The sequence below is a fragment of the Mizuhopecten yessoensis genome, unplaced genomic scaffold, assembly GCF_002113885.1.
Source record: "Mizuhopecten yessoensis strain PY_sf001 unplaced genomic scaffold, ASM211388v2 scaffold10281, whole genome shotgun sequence".
Lineage (NCBI taxonomy): Eukaryota > Metazoa > Mollusca > Bivalvia > Pectinida > Pectinidae > Mizuhopecten > Mizuhopecten yessoensis.
Genome location: NW_018408468.1, coordinates 249,945 through 275,760, shown reverse-complemented (window position 1 = coordinate 275,760; position 25,816 = coordinate 249,945). Strand labels below are relative to the sequence as shown.

General features: G+C 38.2%; 1 protein-coding gene across 2 annotated transcripts; it reads right to left on the bottom strand.

The window, feature by feature from the left end:
• LOC110460005 (monocarboxylate transporter 9-like) lies at window positions 1-25,378 on the bottom strand. 2 transcript variants are annotated; one of them, XM_021512692.1, is made up of 6 exons: window positions 25,294-25,378; window positions 16,964-17,187; window positions 13,366-13,509; window positions 8,235-9,014; window positions 7,291-7,341; window positions 1-2,621 (listed from the first exon to the last, which is right to left on the bottom strand). In XM_021512692.1, exons 2-6 carry the CDS (start codon window positions 17,163-17,165, stop codon window positions 2,425-2,427), a joined length of 1,374 nt encoding a protein of 457 aa, XP_021368367.1. In that variant the 5' UTR covers window positions 17,166-17,187; window positions 25,294-25,378; the 3' UTR covers window positions 1-2,424. The 2 variants fall into 2 exon arrangements, with proteins under 2 accessions (XP_021368367.1, XP_021368368.1); XM_021512693.1 differs by lacking the exon at window positions 13,366-13,509.
• Window positions 25,379-25,816: the final 438 nt, after the last annotated feature.

Genomic DNA, 25,816 nt, shown 5'->3' with positions numbered 1-25,816 from the left:
CAGAAATAACAACTTTATTGCAACGTTAACAGTTAAATATATTACTTCGTTATATATAATACTTAACAATCAACAAGTTAACAGCACATCCGGTTCCTGAGTAGTAAAGACACAAAGGGTGTGTACACCCAGCCCACGATCAGTTTTCGACTTTTGGTTACGTGTAAACTTTAAACTGCTTTCCCGATGAGGTTCATACATTGTAGTTCCTATTACTACTCAATTCGGTTCATAGTCTTATAAACCGAAACGAAGTTTACTCGGTTCATATACATGAGTGGCATTATAGCATTATACATAAACCGTCATTTATTCTCTTAATTTACACAAACATTCTTTATGTACATAATCACAGCATCGGTATGAAAAACAAATGGTTACACAACTTAGAAAGTGTCTTTAGTTTTTCGCTAGTGTAGAAATTAGCCATCACATACAAAATACAACAGCGCATAATGAGAAGGAAATTGATCAATCATCGACTCTATAAAACCGAATTCTTACATAGAGAAAGGAGGTAAGTACTGAACCTGTACAACACCAATCGGGAACCGTCGATATTTTCTCGTTTACGGAAAGTGCCGACGGTTCCCGATTGGTACAACACACGCAGCCATTACCGCAACGGTTACCTGGTTATCTCCCTTCATACACTACACCGCTGAGCGTTCATCGTACACATACACTTACGTTATATCAGTCTCGTATATAATCATCGTCCTATCCCAATACTGACATTCGAGCAATAATATCACAGCGATGCCGAATACACTTCTGCATGCTAAGTTACAAAATTGACACGCTTCTATTTACATGACTGACACCGTGACACTATGAGCCGGGGAATATAACGTGGAGATAAATCAATACGACACATATCAAATATGAAAGACATGTGGCATATTTTCGCTTACTTGTTAGGTTTACCCCCAAAACAAAGAGATACAAATGCATCTACAGGTATTCCTGTGAAGACAAACAAATATTCACCTAATGATGCTGCCGAAATATATAAGTGATAAATAAAGTATATACCAAGTTAACTTTCTCATTTAATTTATGGTCTTTAAGTCATTCACAGCAATCATCCAGTATGATGTATATCAAATTGTTTATAATGAATTATTTCTGATTTTTTTTTACTTGAATACAGCGAAACGCTCATAATAAATAATATGAAATTAAATGGCTTTTTAATTTAACCTCCTTTCTGAGTTAAAAATCGGTCTGCGAACATACCATGCATATTGATTCAGTTTCGTCCAAGGTAGACGTGTTAGCATTTAATTATTTAAAAACAAACTCCTGCATGTTAACTGTATATATAAACTTGATATAAAAATGCAAACAACTGGGATTTAACAGACCCGATTATCTAGTAACCCCTGTAGTCCAGCAGGACAATGTGAGACGGACTGGTTAATGAAATTTCACCCTGACAAATGCAATATACTCAACATTACACCGAAAGGCAACAAAATACAACATGACTACAAACTTCACAACCACACTTTACACCAATTAGAATCCAGCAAATACTTAGACTTAACATTACAACAATAGCCTACGATGGGACAAACATATTAACAACATCACAGCTAATGCCAATAGGTCCCCAGGTCTTCTAAAACGCAACTTAAATTAAACTCACCACATATAAAAGAACAGGCATACAAAGCACGAGTCAGACCAAAACTCGAATACTGCTCTTCCATTTGGGATCCACACAACACACACCAAACAAATAGAAAAAAACACAACGAAGAGCAGCACGCTACGTAAACAACAGATACCACAACACTAGCTCCGTAACAGATATGATCCACAACTACAATGGCCAACACTACAAACACGGCGCTTTCACACAAGAATGATCCTTTTTTTTTTTACAACATTGTACACCAAATCGTAGCTATAAACCCAACATATATACTCACACCCGTAGACCTCAAACCAGAGATGCAAACCCTCACGCATACACACACATATCTGCTACACATATTCATTCTTCTTCTTTAGGGACCACATATTCATTCTCTCCACACACAATTACACAATGGAATCTCCTTCCAATAGCAGCAGTACAATGCACAAAACTAGAGGACTTATCAAGGCACACATACCCTATGCAGCCCTTGAAGCCCTTACCACACGCTAAAACATACGCAGCTTTTATCTTTTTATCCATACCTTGCACTAACACAACCCCCCCCCCCCCAAAAACTAATCACTGTAAATAACCCCTTTTTCACGCCTCTGTGATAGGACCTCGAGGGCATAATCGTCATTATTGATGGAGGCCCTACACCTAAAGGAGAAGAAGAAGATCTCCAAGGGTTTAGAGCGTAAAAAACATGGGAAAACAGGAACAGCGCATGGAACCCTGGGAGAGATCAGTGGCACGCCTGTATCAAAGGTCAAAGGTTATTGACTCCTATGGTCTGTAGACTCTGTAAGGAATGCTTTCTTTTCTGCATTGGTGTCGTATAAAACAACAATGTCCTCCACTTTCTCGGACGTCAGTGTTGGCTTCTGATCTTGACAAACTCTGGCCTTCGAATCCTGTTGCGTGAACAACGCCATTAACAGCCCAGAGAAGAATGAAAGAAAATGCATCATTCCTGAAATAAAAGTTAACATCATATTAAACATACTAAACAATTAAGTGTACATATAAAGCAATGTATACCACAAGACGACGCAGCTTTATATTTGGAAGCAATACACAGAATATTATGGTATTCGAATCCCTGCAAAATATGAGTTATAAATTAAACATGAATCATAATCTTTCACAGGGTACAACAATCTAGGTAGCGCTACATACGATGTTGGTGTACGTTGTATGTAGGAATTACAGCTTTGTACACAAAAACCCAGGTATATATTGATATTGTTTAAAGTTAACAGCTCGCGGTAAACTGATCGGAATAAACATTTATTTTCCTGTTCACCTTTATCATGCGTGATCAGTGAATTGCAAAGCAACCACGTCACTTCAAAGCACCGCCTAGCAATACAACGACACATGCCAATTCACTGTGAAAATACACTGTATAAGCTTCCTGTGAAAATACACTGTATAAGCTTCCTGTGAAAATACACTGTATAAGCTTCCAGTGAAAATACACTGTATAAGCTTCCTGTGATTTCACAGTTGCTACTTACTGGGTTTGAAAGCAACAAATATGATGAAATGTGAAGTTATCATAATCAGGTGTCCATCTGCAGTTATAAATGCTGTCAATATGTTTTTATTACAAAGACACACCCATAAGTTACATAACTGCGTCGTTTACATGTTGTAAAGTTAACTCTTTCGAGTGAGTCGATCGAACAAACATCTTCACTAGAGCATGGTAGATTTTATGCATTTTAGTTAAACGCGTGACTTTAAAAAAATGATTACGAAAGCGAATTTATCAGGAACCTAAGACTATAACTATAACTAGTTCAGGGTTGTAAGGTACATAGCACTAGTAAACTATAGATAGACTCATCCTTTCTCAGGTAATTATAGAGTAAAAAACAACTTTGGTCATTGGTATATTTGATCAACGAGCTAGAACATGTACGATGTGTCTATAAAGGGAACTTGTCAGCAACAAGTTTTGTTCACAAGTCTGAGTGAAAAGTTCATTTCGTATGTATATACCTCATTAAACACGAAAGTCGCAACAAATTGTTTATTTAATTCTGAAAATTGTTAATATTTCTCTTTACCAGAAAAGCCACGGGCGAGCAGCTCATTTAATTTTGAAATTAAAAAAAGATTTCATACCGCAGAAACCTCAGGCTGGTAAGTAGAAGTTTTAATTTTCTTTCTTGTTCATGATAATATTTTGCGTTCAATTTATAGAGCCTCTCGCTAAACTATAAACTTGTAATAGAAGAGAAAAGTAGATGCTATCTATTTATGACAAATGAACATTTTTGGCAGCTGATAATAGGGCATAAAATACTTCCATATTTAATTAAAAAACAAATTGGTACACTGACGTAAGTTGAATAGAATAGACTTCACCTTTACCTCAACACTCTTATATAGCTATCACACGATTTAATTAACCCACTCCTAACTGCTTTTCATGTAAATATGTTAAACGTGTCATTTGGTATGGAGCTCGTATAGAAAAAGTAAAGCATGTCAAAGTAAAATACAGGTAGCATATACATGTATCCTTATGTTGAAACTTCTGATTTATTGATCTAGAGCATTGTTATTCTGTTACGTTTCCCCGGTAACCATCTGTTTACTGAGTTAAACTGTTGGCATGGAGACAACTGGTCGCCATCCCTTCGCAATCACAACACATGTTCTAGCCGCCAGTACATGAAAGCACCTGTTGGACAGGTAATGGAGATAAAAACTGATATGAATGGTCTATATTAGGAAAGTGTGATCAATTCGACGTTACGATAATAAGGCCAGTCGATATTGCTCAATTACTCAAAGGCTAATCACAAGGTTGTTTTCACATTCTAGTGCACTCAGGGACGTTTCATCAGGGACATACACAGTAAATAAATCTCGTCAGCCATGTTAATTAAAAATGCAGTCTAATTTTCTACCACGCCTCAGTATCTGTCGTCATCTTTATGAGTAAAACAGGCTGCGTTGTACACGGATTATATGATTACAGGATTTTCTAATTTCTATAAGTATTGTCATAATTTAGCGACTAAGGTCAGATTCGTAAGCGGTGGAGGTATACATTATTACCGCCAACGAAATAAAGCCAATCTACGAAACAAAATAACAAAAAAACACAACGAAAACCTGCTAGAGCGAACTTATAGCCTTGTCGATGTATAGTAAACCTTCGTTATACCAGTACTGTCATGATTTGTCAAGCGTTGCTATTTGTGTTATAAAGAAGTTTGTGAAACGAGATCCGTTAAATGAATTAAATTAATAGAATTTCAAAATTGCCATGGTCCCCACGCAATTTAGGCACATATACATGCATTAATGACTTTTAAGGGGGTAGGCTCACATGTGCTTCAGCCCTTATGTACGAGGGCCATTCAATACATTATGTTACCACTCAGCTCCCATACGAAGTGGTTATAGTGCTGTAAAACATTAAAAGAACAATGCACGTGCAAAATTTCGACATCATCCGACAATAATTAAACAAGTTATGCATTGTTGAATGGTATGCACTCGTGACTAGTGGCTACTTTTCAATGCTAAAATGAGGGAAGTGAAAAATCTGAAATACGCACTTTGTCAAAGCACGGCGTGCTTTACAGATACCGTCAAAACACGCATACAGGCTTGTGGAACATAAAAGCACAAACGGCACCTCTGCCGTCACATTGATTACCGGTTTCAGGCAGGCTTGGTTTGGTTTGATTTTGTTTAACGTCCTATTAACATCTAAGGGCATTTAAGAAGGTGCCGCTATGTGTGTTGTGTAAGCTTGCAAGTGTATGTGTGCTGGAGACAGGGTATGTAGGTGTGCTTGCATCCTTGTAATAGCGCGGATCTGATGCCAACATTATAGTGCTATCTCACTGAAACACCATGCCGAAGGCACCCAGCACAGCATTCCACCCGGTCGCATTATACAGACAACGGATGAAACAGTTGTTGTAATTTCTATCTATACTGAACGTTTAGCAGGGAATAACAACTACCATTTAAATGACGTTGGTATGTCCTGACCTGGGGACATAACACATTGCCTTTCTTATCTGTGCGAACGCTTAACATTAAAGCCAGCAGAAGTGAGGTATTGTCAAGCAAGGTGCTAGGAAGTAAAAGGTAGATAGAAGAAGAAAGAACGACAAAGATTCCAAATGTTGCAGTGGGTGGAGCATAATTATTTTGGTCGCCTTTGTGTCTCCGAGTAGAGGGCACAAAAGCAAATCCTCAATTCTGCAGGGGTTCCCACACAAGTTGTCTTTTACAATGCATGCAGTGGGTGACCGCAGGTGTATTCTTTTCTCGATCCCCGACATGAAGGGATGTTTCAGGTGGGTAAACAAATTCAAGAACGGTAAAGTTGATATTAAAAAGTCCACACACGGCCAAGCAGGCCAGTTATTGCAGCATCAAAGATTGCTATGGTTAGGTTTAGTATTATTGTTTAACGTCCTATCAACAGTTATGGTAATTTAAGGACGGCCTCCCCTGTTTGCAAGATACATGCGTGTAGTGTATGCATGTGTGGTTTGGGAGGCTAGTTATGTTTGTGTTTGTCGCCTTGTGATAGCTCGGAACTGATGCCGACTTTATAGTACTACCTCACTGAAACATACTGCCGAAGACACCCAGCAGGACACCCCATGCCGTCACATTATACTGACAACGGGGGAACCAGTCGTCCCACTCTTAAATTGCTGAGTGTTAAGCAGGAGTAGAAACTCCCATTTTTACAGACTCTGGTATGGCCTTCCTCACAGGGGCAAACGCTCAACTAAAGACCAAAGTGAGGCAGCAGGTATAATTCGTACGCCCTACCTTCAGGAACATGCAGCGTCAAAGAAGATCATCACTGCTGTGAAAGCAATAATTAAGAAGAAAGGTCATCAAACTGTTTCAGAAATAGCTCATATGGTTTGCATTTCAGAAGGCAGTACACGTCGAATTTTGACCAAGTGCTTGAAATTAACGAGGCTTTGTATTCGATGGATCCCCATTTTGCTGATATCTGAACAAAGGCCAAACGTTTAAAATGTGTTAAAATATATTGAAAAAGTACGGTTATAACGACTCAAGCAAGCTATGTGACTGACTTACAGGGGGCGAGGCCCAGATCTTTTACTTTGAAGCCCTGAGGCGCGGTAATAATAATATAAGCAATGGTTGTCGAGAAATCAAGAAAGGCCGGTGATTGCAAGATGTATAAAAGGCGCGAAGAAATGTATGCATGCCACTTTATCAATTTTGTGGGTCTTTGGATCAGATACTGTGCAAGGAAGAGAAAACCATCACAGCTAAGTGTTATAGAGACAAAGTAATGTGTACAAAGATTCTACATAAAGAACCGTCAACGTAACATGCTGAATAGCATCTATTCACCATATAAATATAGGTCCCTGAAACTTCTTCCTGTTTTGGGGGAATTGTATAGCGAAAGTGTGTTTCTGCTAAAGCTAGACACTTCGAAGGATTGTAATAGATCGTTGATGTGATTCCTGACACAGGCGACATAATGTATTGAATTGCACTCACTAATTTACATTGTACACACATACAGTTCTATTTTAATGCTTCGTGTAGCAACATTTTTTTTTTGATATTTGGGGATATATGTGTATTTATGTATTCTAATTTCTTACCTGCGTACCCAAATACGTAACTAAATTTGTCCATTCCATTCATCATGTAACCTGAAAATAGAAAGGAAATAATCGGTCTGAATGCATTCACATTTGTCAAGTTGTGGTGATTGTTATGATTGATATTCCGAACAAGTATAATTGCATTAGTGCCAGTTCAGAACTGTACAGCATTATTCGAATACCTGCTATAATCCCATGTTTATTTCCTGTATATTGTATTTATATACATTTCGGTGCATCAATTACAGTATTATACCTGGAACCCCCTACGAGTTCAGTTTCCGTGGATGCTTTATCAAGTACCATCAACTTACTGAAAACAATAAGTCTACATTTAGAACAATCATATACAGACATTGCGGTTTTCATGATACATCGCCGATAATTAAGCCAATTAGAAGTCATCATTAACAAATTACAGTGCTATTGTTGTTCACATTGCCACATTGGCCGTCAACAATTTAACACAATAATATTTGTGCAATTGTACCAATCAGTAGTTACACTGTATGTGACATTTGGATAGAGTTTGTTAATTCGACCAACCAGAAATCGTGTTGTATATAACAACGCGGGTAAAAGGGCGTAATATATATATATATTATGCACATTGTAGTATCTTACGGAAGCCGGTACGGGTAACCGAGAAAACAATTGCTATGTCGTGATATCGACTGACTGTTTCGTACTAAAGAAATAGCTATGTCGTTATTACAATATGCAAAAATGTAGCAAGTCGTTATTACAAGAACATAATAATAAGTTGGTATTACGACATAACATTGATTTTCTCTATGGCCCGTACCGGCTTCCGTAGTATCCACACTCAACGTCAATAATTGACCAATCAGTGACCATGTAACATAAAAATGTAGTATTCCTCGCTGACAATTACACCAATCAGGGTAATGAAACATTACAAAACAGTATTCCACACTCACCACATATAATTGGACCCGACAGGAAGCCAAGTCCAGCAGCAGCCATCTCAATAGAAAACCCACTGGCCAGGTTTTGAATCCCTACTAGTTCCACGGTGATCGGACCGAGTAGTGTCCATGATCCTCCCGTATAGAGGCCAAATAGGGAGGAGAAGCAGGCCTTGCTCCAGTAGCTCGTGCAATAAAATGGTGAGGTCAAGGTCAGCACACCAATCACTCCGTACGATCCAAAGTACAATAACTGCCGGTCTACACCACCGTCAACGGCGGCAATTCCAACCAGAACACGTGATATTATGCTTCCTATCCCAATCAATGACGTCAGAAAGGCAGCTTCCACCATACTTGATCCGGTTGAATGATAAAAATCCGTCACATACAAAGTGACAATAGATAAAGATTTACACCATAAGAATATGCTCACACAGAAAATAAGAAACGACATTTTACCCAATATCCTTGCATCATCAAACAATCGTTTACACAGGGAAGGTTTACTTATTTCCCTCCGTCTCTGTGCCTCGGAGTATAACGCCCGTTCTGTCCGGCCCGGGGCGATAATGGTACCGAACACACACGTCTGAAAGCCAACAGCTGATAAAATTAGGAATGTACCCTTTAGGCCATACCCGTCCACAAGGATCTGAGTGAGGGACGGAAAGACTACCATACCCACAGCAAATCCTGCCACCACTACTCCTGTAGCTAAACTTCTCTGCTTTCCGAAGTAAAAACCAACCACTACGAAAGAGCCAGTGTAAACGAACGCCTGACCGGTACCTGTAGAAGAAAAGAAATTCGATTGTCTGAATGGATTGGTTAAAACAGTTTGTATTCCCATCTTCGTCTATGTCTGATGTAGCCGAATGTGTAACGCAATTAACTCGTGACAAGACAAAGTGAACGTGCAGGTTCGAATCCACGTTCAGGTTTTGTTTTGTTTTTGTTTGTTTTATATTTAGACATGTGATATTTTTCCTTAATTAATTAATAGAATATTTTTCAAATCAAAAGTACATTTAATTTATATTTTAATTACATACCTAATGATTTATCTTCTATGGAATCATGCCAACAAATCACTGTACACGTGTACAGTACAGCAACGCTTTGTCGATAAGACATCATCTTAAAAGTTATTTATGAATTATTTTTACCTCGAATTGGCACTAGTAATCTTATCTATTATTTGAACACAAACAACTGATGCTGAAATACAAAACAAAACAAAACAAACAATATGAAGTGTTATTATCACAAATATATTACCAAAAATTCGGGAAACTAATCGTTGAGGATAGTTTCATTTGTTTGAAATGCAGGAAGACTGCAGAACAAAGTAAGAATCGCAATACACGCTGGATGCATGCTATTCGAAAATATATATATCATCTTGCCATTCATATGTACAGAAAAAACAATATCAAGATGTGTTTTTTGTAAGAAAGCAGGTAACGGCATGACGCAGGAAGTAGTAATGATAATTGAATCCTACGATTGTTACATACAGCATATTATTTGTTTTAAATTCATAGAAATAACGCGAAATAAGCATTTTGTTGAGTCTTTATCGTGAAACGCATGCATCAATAGCCATGGCCTTGAAATGCAGAAACTTTTAGATTCATTATATTTATTTAACCTAGAATGGAAGTTAAAACTCAGTATCTCCAAAACCAAGATTGTTATCTTTCGATAAAATGGACCTACAACAACCAGGAGGTCGATATCGTAAATGAATTCAATTATTTGGGAATGTTGATGAATTTTAACGGAAAGTTCAATGTTACCCAGAAACATATTGCTAACCAGGAAAGAAAAGCTTTATTTGCAATTAATAGCAAATCAAAGAAAAATAATTTTAATATTGGTACAAAATGTTTAGTGTTTGATACATGTGTCAACAGCATACTCGAGTATGGAAGCGAGATATGGGGCTTTCATAAAGCACCAGAGATAGAAAAGTTCCATTCTGGGTTTTGTAAACGATTGCTTGGTGTCAACAAAAGTACAGGTACTGATTTTGTATATTACGAGCTTGGTAGACAGTCACGTTACATAAATAGAAAGTTAAAAGTTATAAAATACTGGTTAAAATTAAAAGAACCTAAAAATTGTATATTGGCCACATGTTAAGAAGAGCGATTAATAATGAATGATGATTGGATAAACAATATTAAACAAGAACTAGATAAACTTGGTTTATCTTACTTTTGGACTAGTGATACGATAAATGGTGATATGTACAAAGTAGTAGAACGATTTAAAGATTGTTACACCCAGGAAATGAGAGCAAGAATTATAAATGCTCCCAGAGCTGACCTATACAAACATCTAATTGATCATTTTTGCATGCAATATTATTTACTGAAACCTCTTGATAATTTATATAAAAAATCTATAACCAGTATTAGATTGTCATCACACCAGTTAAAAGTCTATAGCCAGTATTAGATTGTCATCACACCAGTTAAAAATCTATAGCCAGTTTTAGATTGTCATCACACCAGTTAAAAGTCTATTGCCAGTTTTAGATTGTCATCACACCAGTTAAAAGTCTATAGCCAGTATTAGATTGTCATCACACCAGTTAAAAGTCTATAGCCAGTTTTAGATTGTCATCACACCAGTTAAAAATCTATAGCCAGTAAAAAGTCTATAGCCAGTTTTAGATTGTCATCACACCAGTTAAAAGTCTATTGCCAGTATTAGATTGTCATCACACCAGTTAAACATCTATAGCCAGTTTTAGATTGTCATCACACCAGTTAAAAGTCTATAGCCAGTATTAGATTGTCATCACACCAGTTAAACATCTATAGCCAGTTTTAGATTGTCATCACACCAGTTAAAAATCTATAGCCAGTAAAAAGTCTATAGCCAGTATTAGATTGTCATCACACCAGTTAAAAGTCTATAGCCAGTATTAGATTGTCATCACACCAGTTAAAAATCTATAGCCAGTTTTAGATTGTCATCACACCAGTTAAAAATCTATAGCCAGTAAAAAGTCTATAGCCAGTATTAGATTGTCATCACACCAGTTAAAAGTCTATAGCCAGTATTAGATTGTCATCACACCAGTTAAAAACCGAAAACGGCCGCTATCATTAACGCTTGTGCAACTGTTAAGTATAAATAATGTTAAGGAACTAAATAATCGTGGAAAATATATTCATTTTGCCGTTGAGAAAAGAAAAACACACTTTGGCTAAAAGTGAATATTATCGTTATATACCTCACATATGTATTTCAGGTATATTTCGAATTCAAAGAAAAGCATGTCATCGCTGAAAACGAATTATTACTTTTACTTCTGTCTGTCTGTATAATAGTAGTATGATTGCTGATGTTGTACAACATATATTTATTATTAAACTTAAGCAATAAGTGGTACATAAGTGGTAGATTGACTCAGCACTAATGTAATCCCATTCAAGGTAACATTGGCGCATCTCTGTCAGTATGTGTTTGTTAAGTTAAATTTAACTTAAATTAATTTTTCTTGTACTGCTATGTCTGTGATGTATCTTATACATACATGTTAATGTTACCCTCTGTGTTCGGTATGCTTGTCATGCGAGATCACTCTCCAAATACGTATGCAATAGGTATATGTTTTGTAATCATGTATACCTTAGCATTCTGCCGTTAAGAAAAGAAAAACATACTTTGGATAAAAGCGAATGTTATCGTTAAACACCTTTCATCTGTATTTCATGTATTATTTCGAATGCAAAGAAAAGCATGCCTTCACTGTAATTATTACTTATACTTCTTTCTGTGTGTGTGTGTGTGTGTGTGTGTGTGTGTGTGTGTGTCTGTCTGTCTGTATAAGACAAGTATTAATTATGTGTTTGTGTATCTTATATATCTATGTTACTTTCTGTGTTCTGTATGCATGAGAGATCACTCTCCAAATATGCATGTAATATTATGTATAATATTTATGTATACGTAAGGCCCCGGAATAAACTTGAATTGTATTGAATTGATTTCGGCTGATTACATTAATCTATTCTTAGACACAGGATTCCGATATAGCTACCTGTATAAAAAATACCTGAGGACGTGTCATAACAGTATTCGGTGGCACGCGCGCACTAGCGGTCTCACTTTTGGGGAAATAGGTATAGGAACCCGTCATAGGTCTTTGTCAAAAAATAATAATTCATTGATCTGGATCACATAGTGTCCTTCTTTCAATGTTTAAGAAACTCTGTACGTATCTTTTACCTATGACCACTACACCTGTATAGATTTTCATTTCTTCTTTAAAATTCAACGACATGATATAAAACTTCAATGAAGAGATAAGAAGATAAGTATCGTGCCGGAGAAAAAGGGGTAACCGACCTCATGGTTCGGAGACTGGCACTGTGGATCATAGCTATATATATATATATAGGATGTTACGAAATAACGCGGGAAAAGGGAGGGAGCGCATGGCGGATGAGTTGGCCTGGGGTGGGTACTGACACCACGGGGTACCTGTTACCGGGATGGACCGCCTGGTGGGTGAGTTGCCCTGGGGTGGGTACTGACACCACGGGGGTACCTAATACCGGGAGGGACCGCCTGGTGGGTGAGTTGCCCTGGGGTGGGTACTGACACCACGGGGTACCTGTTACCGGGAGGGACCGCCTGGTGGGTGAGTTGGCCTAGGGTGGGAGCTGACACCTTGGGGTACCTGGTAACGGGAGGGTTCCACCTGGTGGGCGATTTGCCCTGGGATGGTGGCTGACACCATGGTGTACCTGGTACCGGGATGGACCGCCTGGCGGGTGAGTTGCCCTGGGGTGGTAAGTGACACCTTGGGGTACCTGGTAACGGGAGGGACGGCCTGGCGGGTGAGTTGCTCTGTGGTTGGGGCTGACACCACGGGTTACATGGTACCGGGTGGTATGGATAAATTGGGATGATGGGCGAGTTGCTCCATCACCATAGCACTACTCCTTATTTCTCTCAACAAGGCGATACATGTATATTATAGATACTTAAATGTTCGAATGGTCGAAGCAGTTGGCACACTGCTGGTTTGATGTAGAATAGCGCTTCTGTGTATGTGTACCTTTCTTATCCATGTAACACCGCTCTGGTATGTCCGTAAACCAAGTGGTGCAAAACGTACCCGCTATTATTCCGTAAGTGATATACAGGACGTATATGTTGCTGGCCAAGCTGGACACTCCAAATCCTATTAGGTTAAGTACAGCTCCACAGATGATGCACGCACGACAGCTTACTGTATTGATTACCACTCCGGCCAAAGGAGCTGGAAAATAAATGACGTCATCAAAATGGTGAAGGTGAATAGGAAGAAGTCGGGACGTCAATGATAACAGATGAAGATGTTTGAGTGATAGAGATACTTATTAAAGGGGTAAAACTGGATCGTTTATATGGAGGGAAGGGGCAACAGCTACTGAAATATGACGTGAAGAGTGGGTGATGACATGTGTACGCATCCAATACGAACATCACAACGGACCTGGCGAAAGTTGAAGGGACGGGAGGCGACGCATGTAACGGAGATAGACAAAAGGATGACAATAGTAATTATACACAAGGTCTACTACAAAAAATAGGGCAGTCGTGGATGTGTCGTACAGAATTCGGATGTTTTGCGGCGAGAAATGCGGTCAAAGACTGTTGTCATAAAGTTTTGGACATGTTAAAATTTTACTTCAACGATGTTGGTTTTTCTCGGCGTCAGGCCCATTCCGTAGACCCGTAGTTCTATACCTTACGATGTTCTACGGCTATAATGTAACCATATACCGACACATTTCTCATGTTTTAATTAAGGTCTGGGGCCCTACGAATCGTAAAAGTTTCCAACGATAGTTCTAAAATTGCCCGATGTTAAAACCCACAGCAGTTCTGTGAAGGTTCCATCAACGTTTAATATGTACTTCCTGTCTGCTACTGCCATAGCTTGGGTCCACGATATTAATGGTATATCAATCGTACGAGTTGGCCGGTTGGCGCAGTGGACAACGAACTCGACTTTCAGGCGGCCGGGGTTCGATTCCCCGATCGGACTTGAAAAGATATCGGGTCACCTGCCTTACCATGGGGTTTTTCTCTTGGTACTCCAATTTCCTCCCACATTAAGACCTCCATCCGCGCGCTTATATCCAGGCTAACAAGAGACATACTATCAGTGTCGCACGCCAACCAAATCTCCGAGGATTGTTGTACGACGGCCTTTTCTGTCTTGCAACAATCGACAGTCGTACATATAAACTCATTTTATGTGTGAACGCTACTGCTCAGCTTTCAAATCAAAATATAATTAAGGCTCTTCTGTAAAAGCTGCAATAAAGTCGTAGTTAGAATGCTATGGAGGCGTAAATAAGGGATACAATGGATGTTGAATAATGGATGTGCTTTTGTTTTGTATGACTTTAACATTTTTTTTTTGTAAACGCGCTAATACCAGGTATTATAAAGCATTGTAAGGTCCATAAACCTTTTACGAAACCGTTCACCTAGTACAATGTATGCACAGCGCTGACTGCTAGGCGCCTTTCTGTACAGAACTTTAACAGCAATACAAATACATGTAGAAGTGCATCAGATGGTGCACAGCAGGTACAGTATAATATACAAACTCCGCGTAGGTGAACATCCATGTAAACAGGTTTTGTTTATTAATTCATCTCCGCGACTAGATATAATGGAACATTTTTATAACATGATCCAACAACACCGATTAAATATGAACGTTGTAGCTTTCGGTCCATAAAATTACCCCCTTCTCATGTTTTACATATATGTACAGTCAGCCATTGTTATGCGGAATTGAATTGGGCATGCATTGCGTAGGCTGCCTTTGTGATGTCGAAGTGGAAAGGACATTGTGACAGAGTGGCTTTGTTATGTCGAAGAGGATGGGATATTGTGTTACTGAGTGGCTTTGTTATGTCGAAGAGGATGGGATATTGTGACAGAGTGCTTTTGTTATCTCGAAAAGGACGATGCATTGTGTATAATCACTGTGTTATATCCTAAGCGACGGGATATTTGACAACATAATTTTGTAATGTCGAAGTGGATGGGGCATTGTACAGAATTGCTTTCTTATGTCTAAGTGGATAGGATATTGTACATAATGACTCTGGTATATCGAAGAAGATAGAACATTGTACAGAATGACTCTGGTATATCGACGAAGATAGGACATTGTACAGAATGACTCTGGTATATCGAAGAAGATAGGACATTGTACATATTGATTTTGTTATGTCGAAGTTCAATAGGATATTGCACTGAATGACTGTATAACATGTATATTGATGCGGGTGAGACATTGTTCACAATAACATGTATATGTCGAAGTGGCGAAGAAAATGGGATACTATATAGAATAACTTTGTTATTTCGAAATGGTTGGGACATTGTGTAGACCAACTTTTGTATAATGGTGATATTATACAAAACAACTGTGTTTCATGTATATTGAAGTAGATGGGATGATTTGGACGGACATTGATCAGAACGATTTTTTTATGTCGAGGTGAATTGGGACACTGTGCAGACCAACCTTGTTATTTCTAAATGGTTGGGACATTGTGCGAACCGACCTTGTAAGGTCCAAGGGCTTGGGACATTGTACAGACTACAAAACGATCGAAGTTAACACATTTCGCTGTTCTCTGTTTACATATGCTTACATAGAAGGTACTACAACAATGATAGTCCATATGAGCGTTATTTATTATGAGAATGATATCAAATGCTAAAATAAAAATCATTAGTCGCTGCCTTTGTCATTGCGTATAGAACGTCGCTGTCTTACACGTAACCCCTACACCGTAACTGACGTACACGTAACCCATAGTTCGTAAATGCCCGGCCTTAACCGTTACTGTCCTACAGGTAACCCATAGTTCGTAAATGCCCGGCCTTAACCGTTACTGTCCTACACGTATCCATAGTTCGTAAATGCCCGGCCTTAACCGTTACTGTCCTATATGTAACCCATAGTTCGTAAATGTCCGGCCTTAACCGTTACTGCCCTACACGTAACCCCTAGTTCGTAAATGCCCGGCCTAAACCGTTTCTGTCCTACATTTACCCCCTGATCGTAACTGGCCTACATTTACCCCCAGACCGTAACTGGCCTACATTTACCTCCTAGACCGTAACTGACCTACACTTTCCCTATAGATCGTAAATACCCTACAATTACCTCCTATACCTTAAGTGTCCTTCACTTACCCCCTAGACCGTAATTGTCGCACACTACCCCCTAGACCGGAACTGACCTACACTTATATATAATTACCCTCTTGATCGTAAATTTCCTACAATTTGCACCCAGATCGTTAATTTCCTACAATTTACCCCCAAACCGTTACTGTCCTACACGTGACCCCTTGACCATAAACGTCATACACTTACCCGATAGACCGAAAATACCCTACATTTACTCCCTATACCGTAACTGTCCTACATTCACTCCCTATATCGTAAATGTCCTTCATTTTCCGCCTCGACCGCAACTGGCCTACACTTACCCCATATATCTTAAATGCTCTACAATTACCTCCTCGACCTTAATTGTCCTTCACCTACCCCCTATACCGTGCTTACCTACACTTACCTCATATATACCGTTACTACCCTACACCTACTCCTTAGACCGTAACTGACCTACACCTAACCCCTTCACGTTTATTGGCATACCTTTACCCTCTAGACCGTAACTGTCCTACACTTACCCCCTAGACAGAAGCAGGCGTTGAAAAGTGCTCCGGTCCAGGTAGTGACGGGAATGGATTCCTGAAAGAGATCCAGCAGAGCGATGTGAATTATCCCTGTTGCCGACATCAGACTCGAGCCAAAGAACATGGTAAGGAAGGCCGACACCAGCACAACATGGCGTTCGGGGATACATCGCCCGTCCTCACGCCACCCCGCCATTAGGACAGCTGTCTGGTCTGGCCTGTAGGTTTAAAAAAAAGCTGTTGTAGCGGATCACATGCCTCGCAGGACGTTCCCCGACCTTCAGCAATCATCTAGTTCACAGCCACAGAGGCAGCATAGCATATAGCGTCTTCACGGTCTGGTTAGCTTAACGCGATATGTAGATTTCTCAGAAGTTCTACTAAACATAATTTCGAACTTTGAATATAAAATGCTGTATTGTGTTGATATTCTAAAACTGTATTTATATATAATAAAAGACATCATTCATTTTCTTCAATACGATCGTTAATTATGCTTAGCACAAAACCTTACCGTCAAGACGTTAACTTATTACGTATCAAAGGTAACCCACGTGTTTCGAGCGTGTACTCATTTAATGTGTATGTACACGTCTGTACATACATATATATATATATTATATGTTTGCTAGACGATTTCCTTGTATACTTCAGGTTATATGGCGTCGACGTCATCACCACAAATCCTATTTTTTCTGTGTGATTTCATGTATCACGTTGCATCAAATTTAAAATTCACGTTTTAATCTAAGCCTCTAAATATAACATTCGTAATAGTAAACTGCAAACGCGTAAGACAGCTTCAGAACGAACTACGTCCGCGATCATTGTTCGACTTCATACACCTCGTCAACATATATAATTTTAACATGATGTGTACATTTTGTATAATATTATATTCGATTAACGAATCTTTATCACATCATGATATCATTAAAAATACTTCGTTGTTTCATTTAAGTAAATGTCCAGCCAACTTAGATTTATGAGACACTACACTATACACGTATAGATTTACATATTTGTAGTTTACTGATAAACAGCAATGTTTTTCTTCCGCCAGTATCACACAACTGACAGGTACACTCCTTCGACGGTATACCATTACATCGACCGAATTTTATTGCCAATGGTTAGACTGTCTTTATACGTGTACAGCAATAGTGTCTCATAAATCTAAGGTGGCTGGACATTTACTTTAATGAAACAACGAAGAAGTTTTAATGATATCGTGATGTGATAAAGTTTCGTTTATCGAATACAATATTATACACATCATGTTAAAATTGTATAATGTTGACGAGGTACATGTAATCGAAATAATATGTTTTACGGCACGGCCGTTAGTGAGGGCGGAGCCAGGTTGTACTGTAAATGTTTCGGAATATCGGTACTGTAAACTTTCAAGCATTGAGTGATGTGTTGAATGACTAAAGCAGACCTACATGTATAGCTATACATTGTATATTACAGTTAAGTTTCCTTTCTTGATTTCTTTTTGGCTAACAAGATGTTTGATATCTTGAAGTTTTCCGCCTAGGCGTATAATGACATGACATTAATGTGAGAATGCGAAAGGTTCATTAGACTCTATATAAGTATTTAAATTTGCATCTCTTGAATCCATTGCAAAAATCAAGTGCAGCATATTCTACAAAGACATTGAAATAAAACATATTACGATGGATATTGTTAATCATGTATAATAGCATAGGTATCTGATATCCATGAAAAGATATACATATATATATATATATCTTCACGAATAAGCCCTTTGGATTACTTCAAACTTAACTTCAATGATTTATAAATATTGCATCCAGAGAGAATTTATGCAAAGTATTTTACAATTTTTGTGCTTTTTATGTGTAAAAATTAATTTGTTCAATGCTATAAAAACTGGATTTATATGAAGTTTCTATTAAAATAAGAAGCATATGCGAAATCACAATTTTTGTCATTTTTCAATACCCATCATTGCAGCCAAGAGAGTCAATAGATCTATATATCATATATATATTGTGGATGAATACATTTGTTTCAGTAACTTACTGACCATATGCTTTATATGTCTCTGCTTTATGTATTGTTTTAGCAATAGAGAAAATGTATTGTTTCCTCAATTAGAATTTGAATCATAAAATTGTATAGTTTTTTTTTTTAAATCGAGCAGATTTGTAAAACAGCAGATTTTCTTTTATTTATAAAAAATAGCTGTGAGATAGTAATCAAAAATGAAAATGTTACAGTATGGATTCAATTTTTTTTCTTCAGTCTATTTTTTTATGCAAAATATCAATAAAAAAAATCTTATGAAAATACTTGTATGTTTTTTATCCTATCATTTTGCGTCACTGGGATAAACTCCCTTTTTGTTAACAACCAGCACGTTGTTTTGTTGATATTCCGTTTTCTAAATATATATATATACCACTGCAATCTCTACCCAGAGTTGTCGTCGGGAGTGCAAGGACCGTAACTCTGCGTGATAGTCTCGTTCAACCAGACTCTTGTTGTCTGCGCAAGCGTCTGATTGAACGAGACTACACTGCCGATACAATAATATTTCGACCATTCAGAACTAGAGCAATGTAGCCGGTAACGTTATGTCAAGAGAATTTACATCTTTAACCAAATCAAATATTTAAGTATCCTATAGTTAGATATAAGTTTTAAATCTTACAAAAATGTAACGTTTGTTCGAGATTCGGCAAACGAGAACTTGTTTCGAGATCAAGATGGCGGAGACTACAGCGCGTGCGACTGGCGGCCATGTTAAGACAAGTTTTTCAGTTCCATAGGTATTGTGAATAATCTTTATTTTTCTTACATACGTGTTACCTATAGGGAGAGCTTCGCTCTCACGGGCCCTAGAGCTCCGCCCTCTATTAATAAAATGCAAATGGGATAACTTCAAAATTCCAACTGTATCGGACTATCGGCTGCGGAACAACTTTTATTGGGAAAATAAATCTACATGAATCCTATGAGGTATTCTTACTTTTGGAGAAATTCTTCACTTTATCCGGACGTCTGCTCATCAAATCCTTCGCGGCGTCCATTTAAAAAAAGTCTTGGTCGTGAACATGCTTATTTCTTTTACTTTCATACTAAGTTCAAACGTTCAGACGACCTGGCTCAACACATTTTGCGGCGCCCATTTTTGAAAAGTGACTAATCATCAAAAAGAGGCGGTCCGGAATTCATTACAATAATCTATTACATTTTCGGTCCGGATCAATACGGTTTGTTGACTTAATCAATCCCGTGTAATTGCATAACCTACAAAATGGCGCCGCTTAGGTGGGACATTTTAAACGATTGAATACTGAAGACTGTACCACTACTGACGGAACGTAACAGTCGTTGGTGATAATTAGCGCGTTGTTGGATCAATTATAAATCCATTTATCGATATATGCTAGGTATGTGTATGTGTTGTGTCATACCAATTTTTTGTCAGTACCTTAAAACGTACCGCTTCCAAACGGTATCGGAGACAATTCCAAGTTTACATCTGGTAGTGAGCTCTGGACAAAAACCAGACATTTATCCATCAAAAATGTCTTAAGTCTGGTGTCGAAGACGGCGGAACCTGGGCTTATACTTCAGCCACGACACATGGCCTATACAGGTCATGTGTTAACTATAATTGAACAGATCATGTGACCTAGTCCGCTAAATCCGACAATAATCGCTCAACAATTCTTATCGATCGTCTGTTTATGGTCAGCTATTGACTGCTCTATAGAACACGGGGATTTGTCGTCGAAATCTGACGACAGCGATTGTGAGCGTTTTACATGTTTGTTAGAGAAAATATTTATACCTATATTTCAGTTGATGTCATGTCCGTACTCGATACATTATGGACGCTACATCGTTTTATTCAATTGAGGTGCTTTCGTTTGCTCACATCGACAGCCATTTTGCCAACATCAACAATAGGGCGCACTTGCCCATCAAAATTACTTCCGGTTAATTTGATCAAATGTAAACATTGGTTACGCAGTGATCTTTTAGCAAACATAAAGTACTTTAGCACGTTGGATTTATATATATTTATTACATTAATTAGGAATATCAAAATAACTCTGATAGTTCTAGCACTTCTCAGCATTATAATTACGAAAACAACTCGATCGCGAGGAAAAGGAAAACTAGAACACGTGTTTTTGTCGTCAACAAGTCGAATTGCCGGAAGCAATTCTGATTGGCAAATACAAACATTGTATTGATGTCTGCAATATGGCTGTCGATGTGAGCAGGCGCAATTGAGGTGCTTTCGTTTGCTCCGTATTTGCTCCATATGTTGTAAAGCGCCTTAGAGTAATTTTATAAATTATATAGGGCGCTATATAAATGTTGTATATTATTTTCTTATTATAGGGGTTCAGTACGACAATCTACATGATCGGGCAGGATTGGGCCATTTTCGGTGGATTATACCGTTATTTTGACAGGAAAATTGCATTTTGTGATATATTTTAATCTCTACAAGGCAATCATAATTGTAAGTTACATGTATACCTACCTAAAATAGTTTAATTTTACCTGTCAAAACAAGACAAATACACTGTACACGTACTTGTAGTTTACAATATACATATTTGACACTTAATATCATGAGCTTCCTGGTAGTGTACAATAACAGTAAAATTTCATTTGAAATATCCGTACATAGAGATTTATTCCTTCCTAAATCAGATTAATTTTACCTGTCACAACAAGACACATATTTTTAATGTACAACACTTGATTATCATAAACTTCCTATAAACGTTTTTAAAAACACTTATTTCTGTGGCTGATGTGGCGAAATGTTAAAATTTAAGACGTTCTATATAAATTATATCTTTTAAGGCTACAACTGGCAATGCTCTCAATTTGCGTAATATGCATATATACATAAATATATATAGGGTGGTTTGTACGTGACGTCTGTGTCAAGAGCCTAAACTGCAGACGTGAAAGGTGGGTCTCTATATCCTTCTAACTGAGCCAGGTTTTTTGTGTTCCTGATAGTAAATGGTAAGCTATTCCACAACGTGACTGAAACCCTCCCACAGCACAATTTCAATAGGTCACAGTACGAGAGTTTGGGACTCACAACAATGATTCGGTCTCTGACCGCAGTGATCGTGACGGCTGATACAAGGTTACAAGCGCCTGTAAATACTGGAGAGCTGTTCCATTCGGTGCCTTGAACATGGATGTATGTGCACACCAAAATTGTGCACTGCGACCTGTATCGTACAGGTAACCAGTGCAATGAATCAACCACAGGTGTGTATGCTCACTCTTTTAAGTTCGATTGACCAGACGTGGTGCAGTGTGCTGGACACTGTGCAGACGACTAGTTAGTTTATCAGATATATAACAGGGCAGAGCATTTCCATAGTCCAGCCGAGAAGTAACAAGCGAATGCATCAAACTATTGCATGCATCTGCAGTAATAAACTGCCGGATACAGAGGAGGTTCCTGATCTGGTAATGTCAGGATTGGTAATAGCTTCTCCATGTTTAGTGGACTAGGGTTTTTAACAGTTGAGACAGTCTCAATAGTTCAAGCAATGACCTCGATTTGGAGAGCCATTGTTTGCTGACACTTGAGAAAAAGACGACGAGTTCCGTTTTTTCCCATATCCATGTATTGATGTCTGTCAGACAAGCTTACAGATTTTCTGATATGGTATCCCCACTTTCTGTGGTTAAATGACCATGGAAATGTGTGTGTCGTCAGCATCACAATGATAGCGAAGGCTATGGCGACGACAAATCTCTACGATCGGTGGTGTTGCATATAGGCAATATTATCGTGGTCCTAACACCGAGCCTTGATGACCCCCAAAAACTGTCATGTGAGGTGGTAGATCCTATGGCAACACACTGTCGTTGTTCACTCAAATAAGACTGTATCGAGCACAATGCGTCCTCAGTCATTCCATAAGAGTACTCTTGAAGTGTGTTAAGTGTGCCATGGTCGATGACGTCAAATGTACCTGACGTTCCCAGCGTGGCAAGCACCACGTTGCACGTGTGCACGTAGGAGGGCCGTCTAAGTAGCGGTAGACCCATTGCAGGATGTCATGTGGACTGTTTGCACGGCGACGAACCTCTAAACGCCGGGACACATCCGTATCTAAAATCTTACACGGGAAAGGTATATTTGGTACTGGGCGATAGTTCTGCAACCCCTCCTAGTACAAATATATGTACCATGTTTACGGTACACGTACGCTTGTGCATAGATCGATCTATCAATATCAGTACACGCATGCTCTGTTTAAACTGTAATCATTTCAACCAATGTACACGCGTGATACTTTATTGGAAACTCCAAAAAAGTACCTAACGGTTTTATTTGGCTATTACTGGACCACTCGACATTTATTAAGTCCCCAGATCCTGAACAGTCGAACAAGACTTATTCCACCAAAGTTTGATACACATATGGACATTATCATCGTACGTACCAACAATATTTATAAACATGGTGTACGGGGCCGAAAAGTGCCCGCCCAACGGAATTTGTCAATTTATCCGGATTTAAAAACTCGCTATACCACATTTTGACATATTTATAGTTCCAAATGTTCGAACTTCGACTTCGACTTAACACAAACGGGTTTTGTTTTTATTTCGGTTATACATGTAATATGTGTCATATAGAACATGTTTCTTGTGTTATAAACTTTCAAAACCTAGCAACTTTCACTCCAGCCCGAACGGTTTTCGTTCCACACAAACGAGTACGACACGTGCAAGCTTCAGGCCATCCCTGAAAGACGCGTTGATGGTGTTTATAACAAAACCAGGTTTTCTCTTTCGGAATGTTTTTTTTTTACTATTTGTGGATTATTTATTGAGATTCGGAATTCTATCCTAGCTTCCCTCGAGATTGCCGTACCTTCTCTCTTCCCACAGGCACTTACTTTCAGAAACAGCTAAATATGCCACATGTTATATACTAGTAAACCAACCCACAAAAGACATTTTTTGAAATCTACAAGAAGACGTTATTTGCCGATCAGCTAAAACACAAAATCGATTGTGCACGTGCAGTTATGTTCATACGCGTGCGTACCACGAAACACTGATCCGCTACAGACACAAAAACAAAATTCGGAAAATGCTCGCCCATATTAATAAACAATGGTTTCATTACAGAACACCCAGTTTTCTACAAAGTACAACGTAATTCATCCATAAACAACGTTTTATTTGGCTAATAAGGTGGTTTGAAATCATTTTTTCCCCCGAACCGGTGTTTTAGTGATTTTGCCGTTAATTCACTTATCAAGAATAGTGGTGTGTATGTACGTATGTGTGTATGTATGTATGCTAGATATATGTGTTTATGATATGTGTGGGGATGCATACATGGAAGAAATAGCTGAGTTGCTTACATAATAATAAATCAATTGAATTCTGATTTATTATCTTATGACGTCTTTGAATAAGATTCTTAATCAATGACTTTTGTATTCATATAATAAAATATATCATATTAAAGTAAGTCATGCGGATGGTCTTTCCCGATATAAACAGTCTAATGGAAACAGATATACAAGGAGGACAAGAATGAACAGGAGAATGACGTATTTAGGCACGGGATGTCACGGACAATTCATCACTAACAGTGTATGGAATGTGAACAGTCTATCACAACGACTGTCTGCGTAAGGAAAAACATCCACATGATTATCATAGAGTATATTATATATGTTCGATCTTACTTATATGCATATATATACCTTTCTTGAAATAATCTGAAAATCAACCATAAAGTGTTTTAACGATGAGGCAACAGAAGGATTTTTCTTGACCACAATGTACTAATTTTATGAGAATAACGTATTTTGTACATGTACTATATTTTATACTGCATTTCCCCAACTCTCTTCTATCTTCCCCTGTAATTTATTCACGTCACTATCCCTAAGCTATAGTTCAAGTTGTTAATGTTGGTTACGATGAAAGGTAACAAATTTATATAAGTGTATTAGCACTTGTTTCTGTCTCCAATTCATTTATGTTTAATCATGTTTGTAATAGTATTATATATGTTATGTGAATAAAACAAAGTTTTAACTAATTCACTTAACACACTTCTTCTGTTACTTTCAAGAACAACGCCATATTGACAGGTTTGTACATACAAATGTAATATATATTCGTCCGCGCAATAAACTCGTGCTGTCTGATTCGTTAGATATTTATGAATCATAAACGCAACAACTGTGACACTTGTGATATGATTTCAACCAAGTGAATCTCATGGCCATAGCGATAAAATATCATTTTGTTAACCTGATACTTACGATGTACGACATGTCCTATTACAGTGTATACTCTGAACTCTTCTGAACTCTTCTGACTCGGAGCGATACTATTTAAACAAACAAAATGGCGCTTTCCCTTGAAAAAAATATGACGTCATCATGCTATGACGTTATACCATTTCATGATGGAAATTGATTTCAGAAATTGGCAGCATCATGATAAACAGATGAACATTTTTTCGATTTTTTTCGATATAAAAATACCCCTAACGTACTCAATCAATACATACACAGAATGCTGAAATACGACCGTATTCAATGTATACACGTGTAAAAGATGTGTATTGATAAGGTTGTCTTACGAGCGTCAGCTATAGGGAATTTCCTTTAGCTCAGCGGTAGAGCATCGGGGTGGAGAGCCAAGGGTCGTGGGCTCGAGTCCCAGCGACGACACGTTCTTTATCACTATTTCTCGTCCTACTACAAACGGGTGCCGTTGAACCTCCCCATTCAAGGTAGGAGAACTATTGGCTGGGAGTTAAAAAACCTGGGTCGGTGTTTG

Coding starts and splice junctions, on each gene's coding strand:
- LOC110460005 (XM_021512692.1), bottom strand. CDS start 17,165: ATGGCGGGGTGGCGTGAGGACGGGCGATGTATCCCCGAACGCCATGTT. Junction 9,015..13,365: donor CACTTACGGAATAATAGCGG/GTACGTTTTGCA, acceptor TTTCTTCTACAG/GTACCGGTCAGGCGTTCGTT. Junction 2,622..7,290: donor TTACGTATTTGGGTACGCAG/GTAAGAAATTAG, acceptor CTTTTATTTCAG/GAATGATGCATTTTCTTTCA.